General features: G+C 36.8%; 1 protein-coding gene across 7 annotated transcripts in view; it reads right to left on the bottom strand.

Moving 5' to 3' along the window:
* ttyh2 (tweety family member 2) overlaps nt 1-21,836 on the bottom strand; it is a 56,810-nt gene that overhangs the window by 14,651 nt on the left and 20,323 nt on the right. For all 7 annotated transcript variants that reach the window (XM_084435226.1, XM_084435228.1, XM_084435230.1 and 4 more), the window contains exons 2-5: nt 19,238-19,413; nt 8,415-8,526; nt 1,820-2,040; nt 354-449 (exon numbers count right to left, since the gene is read on the bottom strand). In XM_084435226.1, coding sequence (XP_084291352.1) covers nt 354-449; nt 1,820-2,040; nt 8,415-8,526; nt 19,238-19,413 — 605 coding nt within the window. The remainder of the gene's footprint in view (nt 1-353; nt 450-1,819; nt 2,041-8,414; nt 8,527-19,237; nt 19,414-21,836) is intronic.

Raw genomic sequence — 21,836 nt, 5'->3', positions numbered from 1 at the left:
TCAGGTGAACAGCATTACTTCAGACAATCCTTTGAGAATGAGGAGAACATTTTATTCACAGTTCTTTTCTCTTTGATCTTTCTTTTAATTAACTTGTTTAAAGGGGGTCATATCATACATTTTTTATTGTTTTTCTTCCCTGAGATAAAGCTTTTCATGCCAAAACAGTCATTTTTCATCCCCGATCTGAACTTTAAAATTAAATAGATGGTCATTAAGAGGACGTTTTCCGTGATATTACAATGAACTTCAAAGATCAAGGAAATATGACCCCTTTGGCCACAAAATATCACTCAAATAAAGATGTCTTTAATTCCAATATTTGATACAATGTAATTTAGGTTTGTACTCACGTAGTGAGCAGCCAGCGGGATTGTTTGGCCAGACCCAGACAAGCAGCAAGACAGATGACCAGATCCAATATTAGTATCAGGAGGTATGTCAACCACCTTCAGAAGAAAGAAGATCCAACAGAAAGAGATTTTTTATAAGCAATGAATGAAAAACCATTACATGCCATGAACTGAGATGCTTGAAATAATTCACAGAATATATTGGCAAGTTTAGAAAGAACAAATCAAGATGAGGTAGAAAGTGGCGCTAAAATTATAAGTGTGAAATGTTCCTTTTCCCGAGGTTAAAAGCAGCGTTTAGAACAACAACAACAACAACAACAACAACAACCTTTCAAGCACAGTGTGAAAAGCCTTTTAAACGGAAATGTGTTTAATTTAAAGTTTTTTGCATTGTCATGCAAAATGCACAATAGAAACAAATATTTTTTTAAAGTTTAATTTTCAAAATGACAAATTAAATCTCTATTTTCTCAGTTGTTTCACATAGACAAAATAGAGACATCTGATTAAGTCTCCTGCTTCTCAGATTTTCTGAAGATTTTTCAACAGGATCACAAACTGTTCTCAAATCGATCCCAAAGTCTACAATAAAATTCTTAATATGAACATCAGATTCAAGACCAAGTCATCTGAGCTATCCACATTCATATTATTCTCATCTTTTATGTCAACAATTGTTTCATTTGTGTCATTATTACTTCTCCAAAGGAATTTTAGGTTGCATTTTAAGTTATATACTAGTGAAACATGACAGACTCTCCTGAGCTACGAAAGCAATCTCCAAGTGATAAAATCTTCTTGTTGGTGTGTGTGTGTGTGTGCGCGTGTGTGCTGGCGAGGCCACTCCAGAGAGCTCTTCGTCTTTGAAAATAATTCATAATAGATGAACAACTTCTATAGGTATTAATATTTCATACGCTGAAACGTTGTCAGAGCAGAATAGATGACCGTGTCTCTTCCTATAAACTACTCTTAGACACGCATGCACACACATTCACATTATCATTATCGCATATCAGCTATATTAATATGCCTCCTATAAAATATGAACTTTTTTGGAAACCTACACTAAAGAATTTTGACATCATCACTTTTCAACCTGCCATCTGCAATGTGGAATGATGACAGGAATATGAATCCAGTACAGGCGGATGTTTTGATGAATGGCCAGCAGTGAAGCGGCAGCAGTAAATAACATGTGATCTATAGTGTCTAACGCAAGGAAATGACTTTAAATGCAACTATAAAACAGACTGTACACACATGTAGTCATGCATTAGCAGTTGATGGACTACTATGGCGCTTCACTCAACCACACTTAGCAGAATATCAAGGACGAAATACTTCATAATGATTTTTCTTTCTACAAAACAAGAGTGGAAAATAGACCTGCATTCTGCAGAAAATGAAACACAGGAGAGGTACATTACGGTAAAATTCAAGGTGACAGCTCTCATCATTACCTGTAATACTCCACGTATGCAGTCTGATCGGCTATGGCGGTCAGGTCTACTTTTGCCTTTTCCCAGTCAGGAAGCCCCAGTAGTTGCTTAATGATGTTGTCTGACATCTGTTGCATGAACTGTAGCGTCTGCACAAAGTCTCCCCGTGCGGCAAAGATCTCGCCCAGTCGAGACAAGTGTTCATTTAGGCTGCTCTGCATGCCTCCCATAGTACCCGTCACCTACGAGAGTGAATATCACTGTGAGTGCAATCAGAAATACTTTAATGGTTTTATAATGACATTCATCCATTCAAAAAATGTGTTTTTTTTTTTAAGAAATGAAATCTTTATTCAGCAAGGATGCATTAACTTGCATTAATCGCTATTTATCCAAAAATAATTAAAAAAGGTAACATGGTTTACACAAAAATAATAAGCAGCAAAAGTGTTTTCAACTCTGATAATAAGAAAGGTTTCTTGAGCAAATCAACATAGAATGATTTCTGAAGGATCATGCAGTAATGATGCTGAAAATTCAGCTTCAGAATAAATATTTAAAAACAAATGATTTTTTAATTGTAATATTTCACAATATTGCAGTTTTTACTGTATTTTGATGAAATAAATGCAGCCTTGTTGAGCATAAGAGACTAACATCTTACCGACCCCAAACTTTTGAACAGTAGTGTACTTCATTAGTTGTAGAAGTTTTAGACTTGACTTGGAAACATGTAAAACTGCAGACTAAACAGACACGCCACAGTCTCTTATGTGATTCATAAAAATCAATAAAAATCCAAAAAAAAAAAAAAAAAAAGCTTTTTGCAGAATCTTATATTGTTTACATTTCATTACTGAAAACCTTTAGATCACATTTAAATAATCAATTTAAAATGTAAGCAATTAAATTGAAAAGCTTTTAAAGCTGCTAATTTAACTTAACTGATAACATGCACATTAAATGCAGAAAAAAATAAGAACACAAAAATACATGATGTCCTCCTTTACATGAAAATATCCTTGCTTTCCTTTTTCTGCAATGGAAAAAGCCAAAGTAGGCAAGTGAGAAAGTACCGCATGAGGAAAGGGCCTGCTCTAAAAAGAACGGTTTTCTATTCAAACAGCCACAAAAAAGAGACGTAGCCTGCATGTAACCAAATTTGTGTTTCCTCATGCTTTCTCACAGACCCACCCAACAGCTACATCAAATAGAGTGGGTTATGATAGAAAAAGAAAACAGATGGGTACATGTACATACAGCATTTTTAAAGTTCAATAAAAGCTAAAAACAGCACAGGATCAGGGGATTCCCAGACAAATGCTCTACATCCTGAAATCAAATACTCATGGCCCAGACTCAATTCCCAGCAGCCCTTCTTTGGGTTATGACATCATGACTCGAGAGTGCAGTGATCTCATACCCAAAGCTGTGAGAAACTCAATTCCACATTGATTATCTAGTTTGACCGGACTCATTTTTATAAGATCTTTGATCTCTCAACAGCGCTGCATTCTCCTGAATCCTTTTATCTTCTTGAAATACGTAAGTTCTGATGTTTTACCGTTTTCAAATCCATTCTGCCGATCTCCGGGTCTGGCGGTAGCACTTTTAGCTTATAGCTTAGCATAGATCATTCAATCTGATTAGACCGCGTTAGCATCTCTCTCAAAAAGAGTTTAGATATTTTTCCTATTTAAAACTTGACTTTTCTGTAGTTACATCGTGTACAATGATGGCGCCTGAAAATAGTAATGATGGCGCCTGAAATGGCGCCAGCTAGGTAGCTATTTTCAGGCTGCGTAATATCATTGCGCCTGCTGCACCCATGGTACGGCAGCAAAGTTCCTTGATTATTACGCAGGAATGAGAGTATAGTTCCATACTCTCATTCCTGCGTGTGTACACGATGTAACTACAGAGGAGTCACGTTTTAAATAGGAAAAAATATAGAAACTATTTGGTAATTTTTTTGAGAGAGAGGCTAACGGTCTAATCAGATTGAATGATCTATGCTAAGCTATGCTAAAAGTGCTATCGCCAGACCCGGAGATCGGCTGAATGGATTCGAAAACGGTAAAACTCAACTGTTTAACTCTAGGGGAGTTGGAAAATGAGTCCATTTCCAACAAAAGTGAAGTGTTCCTTTAAGGACTGAGAGTGATTGTGAGTTTTCTAAATATTTTGTACTTTTCCTGGACATAGCAAAGTTTATTGTGTGGCCACGACTGCAAAGACCTCCTTAATATCAAAGCTGAACGTAATCCAATAATCCAGCTAATGAAGAAACGCTAGACATCTGTGTTTCTTAAGCCACAGCTGTAATGCATTTGAGGAAGTGGTTAAGATACGAGACCGAGATTTTTCTCCCAGCGCTGCAGCTCTAATTGATTGTCTCTGGTTTCTGCAAGCGCTGGGCTTCTGCAATTAAATTTGAATGGGAAAGTTGAAGCGTGAAATGGAACACAAGCACTAAGTGGTGCTGCCTGCTCTATATCCAGATATGATTTTCTATTTCTCTATTAAATTGGTTGGGGGAGGGGGGTGATGACCTAACTGCTTACAGGTCTTCTTCTAATAATGGCTGTTGAAATGTCTGGGGATTTGCTGGTGGAACTAGTTCAGAGGTTCTCAAGATAGTTACTGAACATATAAAGACCAACAATGTTGCAAAGTTTTACGATACAAATCAGATGTGACTCTTACGAGCAGCAAGGGGTTGAAACTTGAGCTTTTTAGGGTTCAAAACCTGTCTGACAACGAAGGAGAAAAAAAACAAAACAATGTCAGGAACTCAATCACAAAAATCAAATTCACTTTGTCTTCAAATTCTCCGTCGGCAAACGTTTGATTAACTGCCTCATGGGTGATGGATAAACAGCTCTCAGCTCCACAAAAGTCTTTATTACTTTCTATCAATTTTCTCTCACAGTTAACTGATGTGTGAGTGTGAAGAATAGCAAGAGAATTGTGGTTATTTTCTGTGGGTGAGACTTTCAGTGAGTGTTTGGGATGTTTGAAATGGTGAGCATGCCACAACTTTTCCACCAACAACTAGCAAAAACTCTTCAGAAAAACACCTTCCTATGTTTTTCTGCAATTCAAAGTCCTACAATTCTACAAACTGTTTAGTAAGTTCTGACTGAGGATTTTTGTCTGCCTTGAATAGTCAGGAGGGGACAGTGAAGGGCCGGGGGCCGACAGAAGGTTAATATACACGTAGAGCACTAAAGTGGCTCAAACTCCTGCACCTGGAGCCCAGCTGACAGAGACCAGTTCACCTTCATTCCACAGATTGAAGAAAAAAAATAAGTTAGTTTATAAATCAAAACCCTGTCAAACAGACTCTGCCTCCAAACTATTTTCCTCCAGATTTTCTTGAGCAAGTCGTTCTGAAGCCTTTAGCCTAGACTAAAATGTCCACAAATGTTGCCGTCAAACATTTCACTGACTACTTCTCACTCAAAAATCTAACTCTGGATAAAGTTACACATGAGGAAAACATATTTATGGTCAAGGAGCTGGCATGAGTCCAAAAAATATCCGCTTTCTATTCAAAGCAATAAAAAAAAGTGACCTTCACAAGCTGAGAGGACAGTATAAAATGACCCAGCGCTCTGCATCATGTCACACCCTGCAGAGAAAAAAAGGTATTTATGGAACAACAGAGCTCTGGGTTGACATTCTGTTTTATTATAGCCACCCTCTTAAAAAAAAAATGGCAAAAATATTATTTTATTTTCCTGTATTGACTACAAAATTATTGAACATATCTAGAATTATTACAAAAATACTGTTCATTAACACGTCGACCTTTTAGGTGGCATGTTGTCACAATGACCATGTTGTTTATTGGCATTGATTTTAGAAGAATTATTTTGTACAAAATATGAAAATATCATCTAAAAATCTAAACCAATAATATTTAAAATTTACGGAGCCTGTAAATGTTTTTTTAATGTTTTTTTAATGCAAAATTTTGTCTTTGATCGCAAAACCTTTGCATTCCCTTGCAAAAACTTTTTGCAATCTCCCGAATACAAAGTTTTTCAGGGGAAACGCAAAACATTTGCGAGAGGATAGAAGTTGCATTGACATAATTGTTCCTCCGATCTAATATTTTGTCCATCACCATGCCTCTTTAGGGGCTCCGTATGAATTAATAATAATAAAGTGTATTCTTTTTTTTTTTTTTAAACAATTATAATCCAAATAATAAAAATGATTAAATAAATAAAAAGGTATCTTTAACATATCCGTTTTAAAATGTTCATATTATATATTAATTAGAATGTAGTACAGTAAAACAATAAATTATTAAATAAGAATATATTTTAATTGTAATTACATTTTATAAAGTGTATACAACATAAAACAATGAGATGTTTGCCCCTAAATGTATCTAATTCATTATGGTTCTCCTCTTCTGTAACTCAAACCAAATAATTTATGCCCTTGATAATCCTTAGGTGCCTCTGTGCACACGAAACAGATCCTCACAGGAAACCACACAGTTCATTTGCAAGCACAGAGGGGGTGTTGAGAGGAGGTGAACAGGAGACCTTATGGCCCAGAACCAATAAACCCTAAAACCAAGCAGTCACCATTCAACACTCCTGAAAAAAAGTCTGTTACTCCTCTTAACTCATTTTGAAAGGGCTGCACAGTGATCCCAAACAAAACGAGTGTGGGTGTGTGTGTGTGCATGTGAGGCCGAGCATCTGCGTGCAATGGATGCCAAATTAAATCATTGTTTTGAGGCAGGCAGAACCATTGAAGAGCCTCAATCAGGAAGTTGAAGGTTTCACAAGTGACTTCATCAAAGCCTTTGTCGCAAGGTTCATGGCCAATTATGTGCAATGCATGCAGGGTTTTCAGACAGTGGACACTTTGTGCCATTGGTCTCGAAGGAGCAATCCAAGAATGGAGGGTCTCTTTTGCTTGATGGCAGGCTTAGATAAATGTACTGATGATTCTTGAAGCTATCAAAGCTGACATTAATCTGAGGTCATGACCTGGATATCTAAAACATCTCTAGCCCTTCTGAGCACCATTACATCATTTATTCACAGCTCAGCACTGGTATCTCCTTGAGGCCGAATGCTAATGAAAGTTATGGCTGATTCTTCCCCCGAAAGTGCAGATCCTGGGTCAGTTTTGCCTTTTGGCTTGTGATGACTCAGACCGTGTGTTGAGAGGATCAACTTGACCTCAGACAAGTGTGTGCCTCATAATTCAGAGTGAGACAGAAACAGATGCATTAATCTCCATTAGTGCAGATGGGGAGCTAATCCTCAACTCCTCAATGGTGTGAGCGGGCAGATGCTCGGAGCGCCTTCAGTCTCTGTTCAGGTTCAGAACCACAGCATAAACACTTCCCTGAGGGCTCATACAAGAGGTGTAAGTGTGCTGAACAGGTGTGGATTATTGATCTATAGCTTGTGATCATATATCCTTATATAGAATATATAACTTATATTCCAAGTTCTATATGGAAACAAATGCATCAGCTACACACTTGGAAATAAATATATGGTTATGATTGATGATGTCATCACTAGAGCTGGGCTAATGTCCAATGGATCTCAAACTCGCAGTATTCAGGATTGACGACAGGTGTGACTCTCAAAACGTCCTGTTCAAACAACAGTTGCTATATGTCTGTGTGGAAAGAATGATAGATGGAATGACAGATCACACCTGATCAATGGCTGACAGGGGATATTTTCAGATTATTTTTTCCTGTAAAATTACACACGTCACCTTTAAAGGAGGAAATAGGTGAACTAACCATTGCTTTTGCAGTCTTTCAGTCCACCAGGCAATGAAATAGCTAAAACTCACAACCAGAGGTATGAAAGGCCCGAACGAGTGCATGAAATTGGTGCGTGAAGCAGGATTAAAGCGTCTTAGTGTCACTGTCAGCTCTACGCATTTGAGTCAGAAAAACGGAGACGGATATAAATAGGTCTGGCTGAAGATGCATGAATTAGGTTTTATTCATGCCACAGCCTTCAAGGCTTGGAAAGGAACAATGACGAAAGGAAAAAAAGAGGCCTTAATAATGGCACAAACATAAAAGGCTGTAAAAACCAATTTGAGGTATTTTCTTCAACTACTCCATATCACAGGAACACACTAGAGTGAGTCTCTGTTTTCTAACACGCACAGATACACCCCTCGTCGTTCACGGGAGCAACGTTTTTCCAAAGAGACACGCGGTGGCATGTAACTCCATATATCTTCAATGGTGTCCTTGCTATTGCAAAAGCGATGTCAGAAAATCAATCATGCGCTCAGTAGGGGAACCCATGAAATTTTAGCAGTGCTGATTGGCAGGAAAAAAAACGATTTTACAGAAGCAGACAACTGAACTCTGAGAATATAGGGACCATCTGGCTGAGGTTTGGTTGGAAGGAACGCTTTGATAGAAAGTGCAGATCTATTTTAAGGGAGGGAAAAGAGATAATGTTAGAGCTTTTGGAAGGAGAGAAAGTGGTTGGGAGAAGTCAGCCAGACTATTGGGACATTTCGGCTGAAGACTAAAATTGATTAGTAAGTCAAAAAACAGTCTGAATGTGTTATCTATAGTCAGCGTTGCTATATTTGTACTTACCAAACTGTCCACTCCCGCCAGTGTGTGATTGGCATTATAGAGGGAATAGGTCAGCTGATACACCCCATCATTGGTTTCACTGTTTCCATAGAAACCAACTCCCACAGCAACACTGAAAAGTCAAAAGGTGAAAAGTTAAAATTAATTGTAATCATCAGGTCCTCACAGAATATGCACATGCAGAAATCCGCAGAGGGATTTCCACAGATCTGGAACACCGGTCATTCACAAAGGTTTACACTCTTGCATGATTTTTATTAAATGTTTTGGCTGGTTTTACCATGATTTTAGCTTCCAACTAAGCGTGCACATTTTACCAGGTTTAAACCCCAAAATAACAGCTGAAAATACAGAAAGAAAATGCTCCTAAAGTGTTGGTCTACACTAAAGATACAGGATCGCAAATGTACACAATGATATTTTAGTATAATTTATGTATACCATTACAGTTTTTATTATTAATAACTGGAACTAGCTTTTTTATATTTCAGTTTTCATTTAATATATTCATTGTGATTTTAATTTAGGATTCAGCTTTTATTTATTTTATTTTTTTGTGCTTTTCTTGTTTTATTTTTATTTTTATATATCTTTAATACATTTTTATTTCAGTTATAGTAATCTTAGTACTTCAACTTAAACATATTTCAGTGTGTTTCCAAAGAAACATTGTTAAACTTTCATTGAAGTTTATTTTTGCATATATTTTTATTTTATTTCAGCTTTATTTCAATTACAGAAAACGATTTTTAATAGTTTTAGTTAACAATAACAACACTATGCTATGAGTTCAAGTCATCAAATGTCAGAAAATGTTTCCTGTGCTTAGATTAACATCATTTTGGACCGAAGAAGCTCTATATGGATCGAAAGTTAAATGACTGGGAAATGAAAGCACTGTGGCAGGATGGGTGGTGCACGCGTGCCACATGCAGGTCTTTAATATTCAGCAGGAGCTGTACTGAGCCAGAGGCTAATGTTCCCCAGACACAAAAAACATAAGGGTTGAGGAAATTACAAAAAGATGGTGCCTTCTGCCTGTGAGAACACCACACAAGCACTATGAGAGCGAGAGAAAGATAACCACGCGTTCAGAACAATAATACAAATCACAACCATTATTATTGAAGGGTTGGTCCACTCAAAAAAAGAAAAATACTCACCTTCATGTCGTTTAAAATCCATAACACTTGTCCATCTTCGAAACACCAAGAGATTTCAGTCCCTCCAATGAAATTCTGTTCACTCAAAACTCTGACGGTTCAAAAAGTTCCTAAATAGACCGTAGCATTGGGGTGAATTCAGGGTGATTGGAACACTTTTTACTACTGAAATGACTTGGAAAAAGTGTCCCAATAAACCTGAATTCACCCTAAATCCACAGGATTTGAGCCCGTAAATCCATGTCTTCTGAAGAGATATGATCGCTTTATATGATGAGGAGGTTTGATTTGAATTTCACATATAAACATTAATCAGAGAACACGCATATGGAATTCAAATTTCGCAAACGGACACTCAGTTTGTTTGACGTGCGAGAACCAATGAGGTTCATTCTTGTGTGTCATTCATGCACAATTGAGCTTTCGCAAGAACCAATGACGTTTGTTTTCGCACGTCAAGCAAGAACGCTTGCTGATCAATGTTTATATGTGAATAAAAGCCTGAATTAAAATGTTCAACATATAAAAGCAATCATTTCTCTTCAGAAGACTACGATTAAACCACTCGATTCGGATTTCGTTTTGGGTGAACAGACTTTCAGTGGAGAAACAGAAATATTTTAATTTGTGTTCTGTAGATGAACAAGAGTTGCATGGGTTTGGAACTACATGAGGGCGAGTAATTTTAATAAAGTCTACAATAATCACCATAAAAGAGACTATTTCTGAACAGACCATATTATTTACACTTGACTTTAGCATTTAACTCGTTCCTAACATTAATTCTATCATCTTTTGTTCATGCTCATGTTATTTCAAACTTGTAATTCTTTCTCGTTTGACTTCTTCGGAAAAAGAAAAATTGGGGACAGCAATCTCATAAAACTTACACTGAAGGAGGGGCCATATGTGGATACTAGAATGTGAGAGAAATTGAGCTGGAAAACAACCAACAACAACTGCCCACAACACCCTAGTATCATAACGGCAAGTTCTAGAGAGCTTCTACCACTATTTGGGCTTTATATTAAAAGTAACCGAATTGACATATCCAGTAAAATTGCACTGGTGAAGATATACTCATGATGTTTCACTGCAAACAACATAGTCCTTTCTCCAAACCAATTTCTCAAAAACAGCTATTCAGAATCAGACAATGGTCCAAATACAACCCATTTGAGATAAAGCATGACAGAGAAAGCCATCTCCAATATCAGAGAAACAAGTTAATGAGTCTTTGGCATGAAACAGAGAACACTGGCGTGAGAATCAGTTCCCTCCACAGCAAGCCACAATCTTCTCAACACTGGGAACAGGAAGCATCTCACATAGAAAGAATGATGTCATCAAAATGGCCAGGCTCATCTCTGTTCTTGGTATTTGGCTCATTAGTCCCCAGAGACCCTATGAGGTCAATAACACCGCACAGGAAGTGAAGTCATATCCCGCATTGCATTGTTAATATAGGGTGCCCTTTAAAGTCCATCCCTGGTCCACCCTCCTTTGTGTATAACGTATATTTCACGTTTGGGACCATAATGAGCAGAGTAATGAAATGCAAAATCTGTTCTCGGTCCTGTGTCAGCTGAAGAGAAGAGACTGATGTTAGATCAGACTGACAGTGTGGGACTCCTGGGGAAATGTAAAAGTGTAATGATTCCTCCAAAGCTTCTTGCCTTTGGAGTGGGTGAGGAGTCATAAAGACACACTCACAAACACAAACACATAAAGACTGCACAGTGCCCTGAGGCCGTGTGCCGTCTTGCACCGAAATTACGCACGGGAGAATGTGTGCGGTCTGGAACAGGGGACTTTATTAAAATTATGGGGAGAGTGAATTATCATTAGCTGGATGCCTCAAGCCATACTGCATCATTCTCCTGAATCTGATCCATCTTTGATTTAAAAAGTGCATGAGACAATTTAGCTGCATTGGAAAGAGGAAGGAGAGAGGGAGAGACAGAAAGAAATGACAGCTTTCTCATAAAAATAATGAGCGCCAGTTTCAATCAGGGTTATTACTGTTAACGGAAACCAAAATGAAGAATAAAACTTTAACTGAAAAAAAAAAAAAAAAAAAAAAAACTGAAAGTAAACATATTTGATGACACAAAATTAACTAAAAAAAAATGATTAGAGAGAGAGAGAGAGAGAGAGAGAGAGAGAGAGAGAGAGAGATAGAGAGAGATAGAGAGAGATAGAGAGAGATAGAGAGAGATAGAGAGAGATAGATAGATAGAGAGATAGATAGAGAGATAGAGAGAGAGATAGATAGATAGATAGATAGAGTGATAGATAGACAGAGAGATAGACAGAGAGATAGACAGAGACATATATATCTATCTATATATAGATAGACCTATATTTTTATTTTTAATTTTTTTAGGTAAAACTGTATTTTGATAGTCAAGTCACCTTTATTTAGCGCTTTTTACAATACAGATTGTAGTCCACTTTATACACTCTACATAAGAAACTTTGCAACTAAATGTCAACTAGTCAGAGTATTTGCAGACTGTCTGCATAATATTTGCTAACACTATTTTGATGGTCAGCCAACAGACATTTAACTGACTAAGTAACTCTGCAACTACATGCCAACTCATTCTACTAACCCTAACCTAACAGTCTACTAATATTCTGATGAGAGTTAGTTGACATGTAGTTCCAAAGTTACGTATTGTTAGTAGAATGTCTAAAGTGGACTATCAAGTATCAAAATATCCAGATATGAATCTGTTTTTTTTTTTTTTTCATACAGTGAAAGTCAATAGGCTCCAATGTTTGGTGAGTTCCCCATCTTTCTTTGTGTTCTGCATAAGAAATAAACTGATTTGGAATAACATTAGGCTGAGTTAATGATGACAGAATTGTATTTGGGTGAACTATCCTTTAAACTATATAATTTAAATCACTAGCGTTGGCAGCACAAAATACTCAAATTAAAATAAACAAACTCAAACACTGATAGAAAATCTGATCCAATCTGATTTTGGAAACAAACGCTGTGTCTGAAATCTCAGATACTCCATGACCGTTAAATGGTATGTTCTATATAGTATGCATGCATTGTCAGTTGTGTCACTTCACTTCCATTCACAAATTCAGGGATAGTAAAGTGTCCATCGAATGCAACCTTCAGAATCTCATAGGAAGTAGTAGGGATACGGGTACTTATGTGTTTTTCACATATTTACAGTACACTGTAAAAAAAAAAAAATGTACATCCCCAAGTCAAAAATTTCAAGTGACTGATAACATCCAAATTTTTCAATTAGTCTAACGTATTATTTCTCATTGAGCCAATGTTAACAGACTATTGCAACAAGAATTTCACTTGGGTCAACTGAAAAATTTAGATGTTATCGGTCACTTGAATTTTTTGATTTGGGAGGGTTAGAATTTTTTTACAGTGTAGTAGAAAAAATTCATAAGCAGCGAAAGTCATTTTACAAGGTATCGGCCTGCTGCACTGAACAGTTCTGAGAAAGAATGAATGCCTAAAACTGTTAGAAGATACTCAAAAAGAACTAGATATAACTGTAGATTCTGTGAAATAATCAATAGTTATTTGAATGTAGAAATTAATTGAATGATAAAAGCAAAACTAACTGTGGTCGGTCACTTTCCATGTCAATCATGATGATCATGACTATCAAAGTATGCCGTTCTTGCCAAAATGTTCAATGGATTAGATTCCATACTCAAAAGGCTGTCTTTGCGAAAGACTAAGAACACCAGAATTCGAATTTTTCACGGATTAGTTCACAGATTTATTCAAAACACTATGCTCTCAAAAAAAGACTCCATAATGAGACAAAGCCCTTTCATCTTTCAGTGTTTAACCAAACACTTCAAATGCAAAACCTGTTTGGAAAAGACAGCTGAAGAGAAACAGCTCTTTCTGCAGCACTCTGCAAGATGAATTAGTCAAATTATGAATATTGTAGATGGTTGCTGGTGAAGAACTGAATCAGAATCACTCTGCAGAGCTTCTTAAACCTGTGGTCTTCAGACAGTCAATGAGGAGTTAAAGCTTGCATTTGAAAAACTGGTGCTTTGATGCTTATAAATCTATGCCAAAAATGCAATATTATAGGCAATTGCTCCCCATGGTTCATCACTGTCTCATCCAGGCTTTTCAAAACCAAAGCACTAATGCTTTTTTTAGAAGAAGAACCATAGAGCCTTAAGATGTTTCACCTTTATATGGTTAAAAAAGTGCCCAAAAAAGCTCTGCTCTGACCACAAAAACCAGGTCTGAAAGCAGGGACATAAATAATGGCTAAATAAAGCATTACTTAAGGGAGGCATTACTGAGTAAAGTATGAAGTAAACTAGAGGAGGAGCATCTTCCACCGAATATGATTTCAGCGCATCCTCAGATGTCTCCTCTCCTGAAGGGGGCAGTGCTTTGTTACGATAGATGTGCATTCCTTTATTCAATCGACTGGGTTCTTTGTTCATGCCACCACAGGGCTTCGAAACGACAAGAGCCCCACATTACTAAGTAGGGGGTGGGCAGGCTTGTTTGCTGAAGCTGTAACCATCTGTCAAGCCATCTTGGTGCTGCATGATTCATTAGAACATGACTGATGAACACAATATTGGTCATTCACCCTCAAACTGTAGGCTACAACTTCCTGCTTCATCAAGTTCTTTAACATGAAAAATGACTACACATTCACATGAAAACTACAGTAATCGGTGATATTTAAATCAGATCAAATACAGTGTGAACACATAGTGCCAAAGTAAAATAACAATAATAATAAATTTTACTTAAAAAAAAAAAAAAGTTTTGAGAAAGTGACAATGTTATTAAAACATGTTTTGAGAATAAAGTTATAATGTTACAGGAATAAAATTGTACAATTAGGAGATGAAAGAAAATCAACTTTTTTGTCATTTTTTATTAATGATGAATATCACAATAGCAATAGAACGAACCTGCTTTAATGCGAGACATGGATTTAGTCAAATCATAATTTAGGACAGTATGATCCACTTCAGTTTGATGTACTTTACTTACAAAAAAAAAGGAAAGTCATGATAAAGACACGGATTTGAAAATGACTCAAACTCATTGACTGCTCCTGGCTAAGCAACAGTCAATAAAGAATAAAATAATGACTAGGCTAAAGTGTGCTGATCTAGATTTATCACCATCAGACATATGCTGAACAGCGGTTGTCAGAACTGAACTATTACCCTTCACACACACACACACACACAGGAAGATGACAATAGGTTACAGATGTCAGAGAGCAGGTGAGAGTGTGGCGGAAAACAACTGGCGAAGCACAGCAGGATAAGAGATCCTCGCTCTTCTCTTTTACCTGTCAGTGAAAGCTCTATGAGGTATGTGGAGGTCACGTCATCAGGTGGAGAAACAGCTGTGGCATGAGCAAAGGCTGTTTTTTCAGAAAAATAGCAACTGAAATACAACTCAACTTCATTCTATTAATACGAATGTTTATGTTTTTATAGCGTAATAATAGAGTAATAAATTACTCACTCTCATGACATTGCAATCCAATATTATACTTTATTTATATATATAAATAAATAAATAAATAACCCATATGTTTGTTTAATATCAAGTTATAAGTGGTATATTAAATATGCACACACATACATACAAACATATATACATACATACTGTACACATGCGCACACACACACACACACACACACATATATATATATATATATACATACACTAAACTAAATTATCTATTATTTATTATTAAACACATACAAATAAACACTGAAGGCTAGTCAGTACTATTTAGTGCTTTATTTAATGTTTCTTTAATTAAAGCAGTTAAAAATGCTCTTCATGTCGTGATCTAAGCAACTCTTGAAAAGGAGCAGCACATCTGAACGCAGGGGAACCATGGCAACACAAGCTGTAGATTACCAAAACATCAAAACACCAGAGAAGCTACTGCCCAACTCCTGTCATTCAGCAATATAATGGAGAAAATAAAAGAATAGTGTGTAGTCTCAATGGCTCGATATATCTAGAGTGGCATCTCGGAAAGCACCGTCAGCGATTAAGACCAGTTCCACTTGCATAAAATACTAGACATTGTAGTGTTATTGCTAATTTGCAAATGACTGTTTTCTCTTCTTCATTATCATCATCTTCAACTTTGTTTAAATAAACATTTGATTTCTGAATGTTATACAGTATGTTTTTATACTGAAATAAAATTGTATCTCAAAAGATCAAGGACAACTTAATTACTCATGATATGATTCTTTAAATAAAACATTGAAACTGTATAAGACCCCTTTAATGACATTTGAAAACAGATGATTTATCATTTACACAATTGTGAAACCCGAGAGCATTCTAGGACCCTAAAGGGCTCCATCATTTCACTGCACGATCTGAGACTCTCACAGAGACAGAATATTGATTTGGAGCCAGATAGCCGACTTGAAGGTATTGTATTAAATGCACACCTCTATCTACTTGTTCACCCATCATTCCAACTAAACAAACAACCCTATAATTTACTTCTGGACACTGCAGAAACACTTCTGCTACAAACCACATTAACGTTTAATGAAGATGAAGTCAGCCTTGCTGAAACATGCCAGTTTTAGCAAAAATACATAAATTATAGAAGGAGAGGTTAGAAGAGTTAAATGCAAAGTTTCCAAAGTTAAATTACAGTATACAGAAAACAAAACAAACAACAGACAACCTTCAGTGAACAATAAATGTATAGGATACCAACAATGTCTGCAAGGCGACAATGGTGAAAGTTTAGAGAATCCGTTTCCGATCCGATTTCATATGAAGCTACAATGAACATTAAATATTTACAAGGAGTTTGTTGGGAAAATAAAATTAAGCAATTATACATTGAAATGTAACGCAAATATAAATATAGTATAGAAAGAGAGCTTGTGCTATTTATAGATAATTAGCCTATAGATTAATAGATGAAAAATCATAGAAAAAGTAAAGAAAACATATTTAATAAGTTATCTAAAGATATTTTTGGTTATCCAACCCATATACAAAAGTATGTAATTGCTGATGTTAAACTCAGACCATGCTTTCGCATTTAACCCAACAGTAGGCTCTGTTTCACCACAGAAGGTTTCAGAATACAGACAGTCGTAAAGCTAACTTAATATCAACACAGATGAGTGTCATGGGACTGAGAGGATGGTGCCCTCATAAACATACACACACTCACACTCATACACAACACTAACTAATTCAATTGAGCACTTTAGAGCTCAGCACTTCTCCAGCAGCGGTGGGATGATGTAACAGCTGGGATAGTGCCTACTGTGAGACTGGAGCGTTGAGATAGATTAGAGAACTCTCCTTCTGCTATTAGCATGTCAAAGTAACAACTATTTACTTTAAGAAAGCTCTGTGTAGTGAAGCTCCTAAGAGTTAAGACCTTGGAAGACTGTGAATGTGAATGTCTGCAAAGATATTCAATTTTGCTGACCAATTCACAACATGAAACCAAAACTGACTGTAGTTACTTTCTTAAAGGCATAGCTCATTACAAAAATTACATTTTTGTCATTTCATAAAAATAAAAAAAGGGGGAGACTATACACAATCTTATTGTGCAATTTATAAATCAAACTGTAATAACTCAATCTTCCGTTGCCACGACAGACTTCGTTTTAGTGACGTATGCCGATCTTTTTCAATTATTGTGTCTGCTTTAAACTGGTCCTGCACAAATATCATAAATCAATTTGCTTTGACTTTAGTGCAATGATGATATCTTAATAATATCATGCTCCATTTCTTCATGCATACTTGAAATATGTATGAAATATATACATACATATTCATTTATTTTACAAAAATAGTCCCTCGCAAAAAGGTTACAACATGTTGGGGTCCACGCCATCAAAAGGCTTGAAAACCCCTCATATAAAGCTATATAATTGATCCATGCATTTCAAGTCTTCTGAAGTCATAAGATAGCTTTGTGTCACTGGTAATCTTCCATTACCAAATCGCATTTACGCATTAAAAAATGCAGGAGGGAGAAATATATTTAAGAGCTGAAACAGAGGGTGAGATTTTTACCAACCTAGATTTCAGTTTTCCATTATAACATTGCTATTCTATGGCTTAAGTCATATGGACTCTTTTCTAAGATTTTATGCTGGTGTTTTTTTTTTTGGTCCTTCTTTGAGCTTGACAGCCATGGTCACTAAGAACTGAAGCTGTGAAGAAGTGAATGCCACTCGTTCTTAATGGATGACGGAGGCAGAAAACTGCACAGTGCCTGAGCAGAAGGCAAAGGGCCGTCTCGGTGTGTCCAAGGCTATTCAACCCCCTGTTAAAATCCTAAATACTAGTCAAACTCTGAGTGTTCCCACAACCCCTCCTCCAACTCAGACCTGACAGACAATGTGGCCCGAAACAAAACTGGAGTGTTTCTATCGCCGGTCAGCGGTATGGGGTTTAGACAGGAATGTAGATCCCTCTCTGTATTCGAGCAGAGCAGCACTACCTGACGTGACCCAGTGAACAATCGATTTTATAGAGCAAGAGAATAAACTGAACCTCTCTGAGAAAGAAATTGAGAGCAAATGAGAGTGTGAGAGAGAAACAGAGGCTGTCTCTTTACTAGGTTGTCTGTCTGTTAAATCTCTATAGCCAATAAAATAGAGCAGTTATTTGAGGCTCTCCTGTCTTTCTTACCCTAATATTAAAGGAGCCATACCATACATATTTTTTTGACCAAAATAGTTTAGCACCTTAGTTTAGAAGGAAACAGAGAGATGGATGGAAGAGACAAAAAGCTAAAAAAAAAAAAAAAAAGGTGGGGAAATAATGAGGAAGATGTGTCACCAGGAAGTTATGAGCTAATTTGCCAAAGGGGATTTTGCTAGTAGTTGCCATCACTCATTTCAAAATCACATGACAGACAAAAAAAAAAAACCTTCTTAATAAAATCTTCAATTTTAAATTCTGCTCAACCATGCCAGAAACAGAAAGTTTGAAATAACCACAATGAACATAAGCAAATCATTCTCGCATGTTTTTCTTACACATACACTTGAGTGCTTAAAGGAGAACTCCGGTCAATTTTAACATTGAGCTGTTTGAAAAAATGATGTTTATTCAGCCAGCGCTCATACCTGTATTTACATCCTGTTTTCGGTCGAAGTCCACAGTAGTTGATTGCCGAGTTCACGCCCATAGGTTTAGTACCTAAATGATCACGCGCGTGAACTCGACAATCGACTACTGTGGACTTGGACCGAAAACAGGATGTAAATACAGGTATGTGCGCTGGCTGAATAAACATCATTTTTTATATATTTCTTTCACATCTACTGCAGTCAGATTCACTCGCGTTCACTCCGAAGGAATCACTCACATGACCTGTGCACTTGTAATGACACATCAAGGATGTTAAGAGGCTAAAAGCAGGTTTAAAACTTGCCCCATTGAAGTCAACAGAGTGCAAATTTTAAAAAGAGGATAACACGGTGTAGGCAACACCGATTTTTGTTGTTGTTCTCTGTACTGACAGCACTCTAAATTTACAAAAAAATTAGCTCAATGTTAAAATTGACCGGAGTTCTCCTTTAACTATGCTGTCTGCGTCTTGAGCGGGTTTCTCTCGTGTGAGAACAGTGGGTGGTACGTACCAGCAGATGAGTCCGGCAGCAACAGCAGCCCAAGTGACACAGCAAGAGTTGGATTTCTTACTTTCCTCTTCCTCCTCATCCTTCCGACAGCAGCACAGACAGCTCAGGTAGATGGCCAGACACAGCAGATTCACACCAAGCCCAGCCGCTGCTACACAGCCAAGGAAGATGAGTGACTGAAACAGAAAAAAAAAGAAAAAAAACCTTAAGATATGAGTTTCTTTGTTAAAATAACTCCTTTTTTCCTTGTTCTTTTGAAATGAAAGAGTTTGATCTCATATGCCATTCATAACACAAAGCTCCCTTATCATCAGTCCACATATGGAAACTAAAATTCTCTGAGTTGTTCAGAAAGCATCACTGCTATGATATCTGAATTATGAGTACTTTAAAAATTGACCAACCGTATTTACATAAACACAAACGCACATTCAGTTTACAACTCTTAAAGTCAACATGAAATCCAAATTGATGTCCTGATGCATGTTTTTTTTTGTCTTACTGTGGACAATTTATCTATGCATTTTTTGTTTCACGATCCAATCAATGCATAATGGACAAAAATCCAACCCTGTCCAACATGTTTCCTTATTCCTAATTATTTATCTGTGAAATAAGTCAGATTACACAAGTAATATGGGTTATGAATGCTGTTGGGGACTGGGAGTTGTGGAAAAATATGATACACTGGTGTTTTCCCAGATGAGAAGTTTATCTATGTATCATCTTTTTACTCCTTTAATTCATTTTAGAACTGTATCATATCTATTTTATTTTCTTTTATAATGGTTTTAATGTTCCTTGCTTTTATTTTGTAATTAATTATTTTATGTAAAGCACTTTGAATTGCCATAGTGTATGAAATGTGCTATATAAATAAACTTGCCTTGCCAATTCAAAAAAAAGGTTTACTGTTGAATTTTTAAAATAAATAATTCATGATCCAATCAACTCCTAATGGATAAAAATCAATCTCCGTCCAACATCTTTTCCTCATTGTCAAGACAGAAATAATTATATATATATATAGCACTTTAATTTACACATTAATTGGCTGTGGTGGTTAACCTGCAACTTACACTTCAAACACTACGTGAAAAGACTCGAGGCCCAGAGAGAAGGAAATGAATAGTGGAATAAAGTTGTTATTTTTGTTTGTTTTTGCGCACAAAAAGTATTCTCGTCGCTTTATAAACTTAAGATTGAGTCACTGGAGTCACTTGGACTATATTAACGATGTCTTTAATACATTTTCTGGGCCAGCAAGTGATAATGTCTTAGAAGCCTATGGAGGAGTGAGACAGCTCTCAGATTTAATAAAAAATATCTTAATTTGTGTTCCGAAGATGAACGAAGGTCTTACGGGGTTGGAACAACATGTGGGTGAGTAATTACTGACAGAATTTTCATTTTTGGGTGAACTAACCCTTTAAACTTCAACACCCATAATGCACTGGGGCATGTTGCTGTCCAAGGCCACTCCCACCAGTCTTCTATGAATACGTTTACCAGTCAAATACTGTGTTGCGTTAGTAGGAAATACTTCATAGCAAACTTTTAATCAATGGTGTTGACTTACATTCTCGGGTGCAAGAATTCAAAGAGTAAATGTTTAACGGGAAGTGAGTTACTTTCGGTTTCCAGGAAGGATCCAGCGCATTGTAGGCGGTAAAATAGAGGGTAAAAACTGAAAGAAACTGCCAGTAAATTTTGAATTTCTCAGTTTAGGTAATAGGGAGGATGAGTCAACAATGTTCATGTTGATATGCTACCAACTCTGTAACAATACAAAGCGGGTTGCAGAATATGGACCTTAATAATAAACAGAATCCTAATACAATCTTTATACACAGTACAAACATGAAAATCTCAGATGCAGCCATTAGTTTGCTATATTTAAAGCTCCCATGTGTGCTACCTGTGACCTTGTCTGCTAATGCAAGTTTCTCATTAATGTCGAATGAAGTCACGAGTCACAACCTCCTGAGATGTTTTCCGAACACAGACAATGCATTGCACTGATAACGCAGAGGTCTTTTCTGGTGGCAACACACTGTCATATAACTTAAAGTTCCAGTTGATAGATCCGGAGCTATTTTAGTCCCAAAGCCTTTAATGGGGGCACAAGGTAGCGTGTTGCTCCGCCAATGCTTAGTACACACCACCGTTAAAGGAGCATGATCTCATTTTTGGCACTGAAAATGGTCTTAACTTGGTTGAAAACATTCACCCAGACAGGAATCTATGGATTTTAAGCAGTGACTGGGGATAAATATGACAACTGATGGCGCAGTACAATTATTAAACAAAAGGCACACTCCACATATACACACACCATGTCGTTTCCCATCCTCCTCTCGGCTCTGAAGGGGATGGAGAAAGTAGGACAGCTATAGCAAGCAGCCCCAGAGTCTGTATTTGCTGCATCACCATCCCTGTTTCTTGCATTGTCTGTCTCTTTCGGTTACATTCAACACTGTCTCTTTCATCCTCTGGGTGGTGGGACATCCTAAGCCATCTGCTTCACTCCCATCTATTAACGCTAAGACTAATAAGTTAACCAATCTACCCACAACAGCAGTAGCTGCGTATTCCTCCA

The sequence above is a fragment of the Rutilus rutilus genome (genome assembly GCF_951802725.1).
Source record: "Rutilus rutilus genome assembly, chromosome: 16".
Taxonomy (NCBI): domain Eukaryota; kingdom Metazoa; phylum Chordata; class Actinopteri; order Cypriniformes; family Leuciscidae; genus Rutilus; species Rutilus rutilus.
Note: the sequence above shows the minus strand (reverse complement) of the source record. Positions and strands in the feature narration are given on the sequence as shown.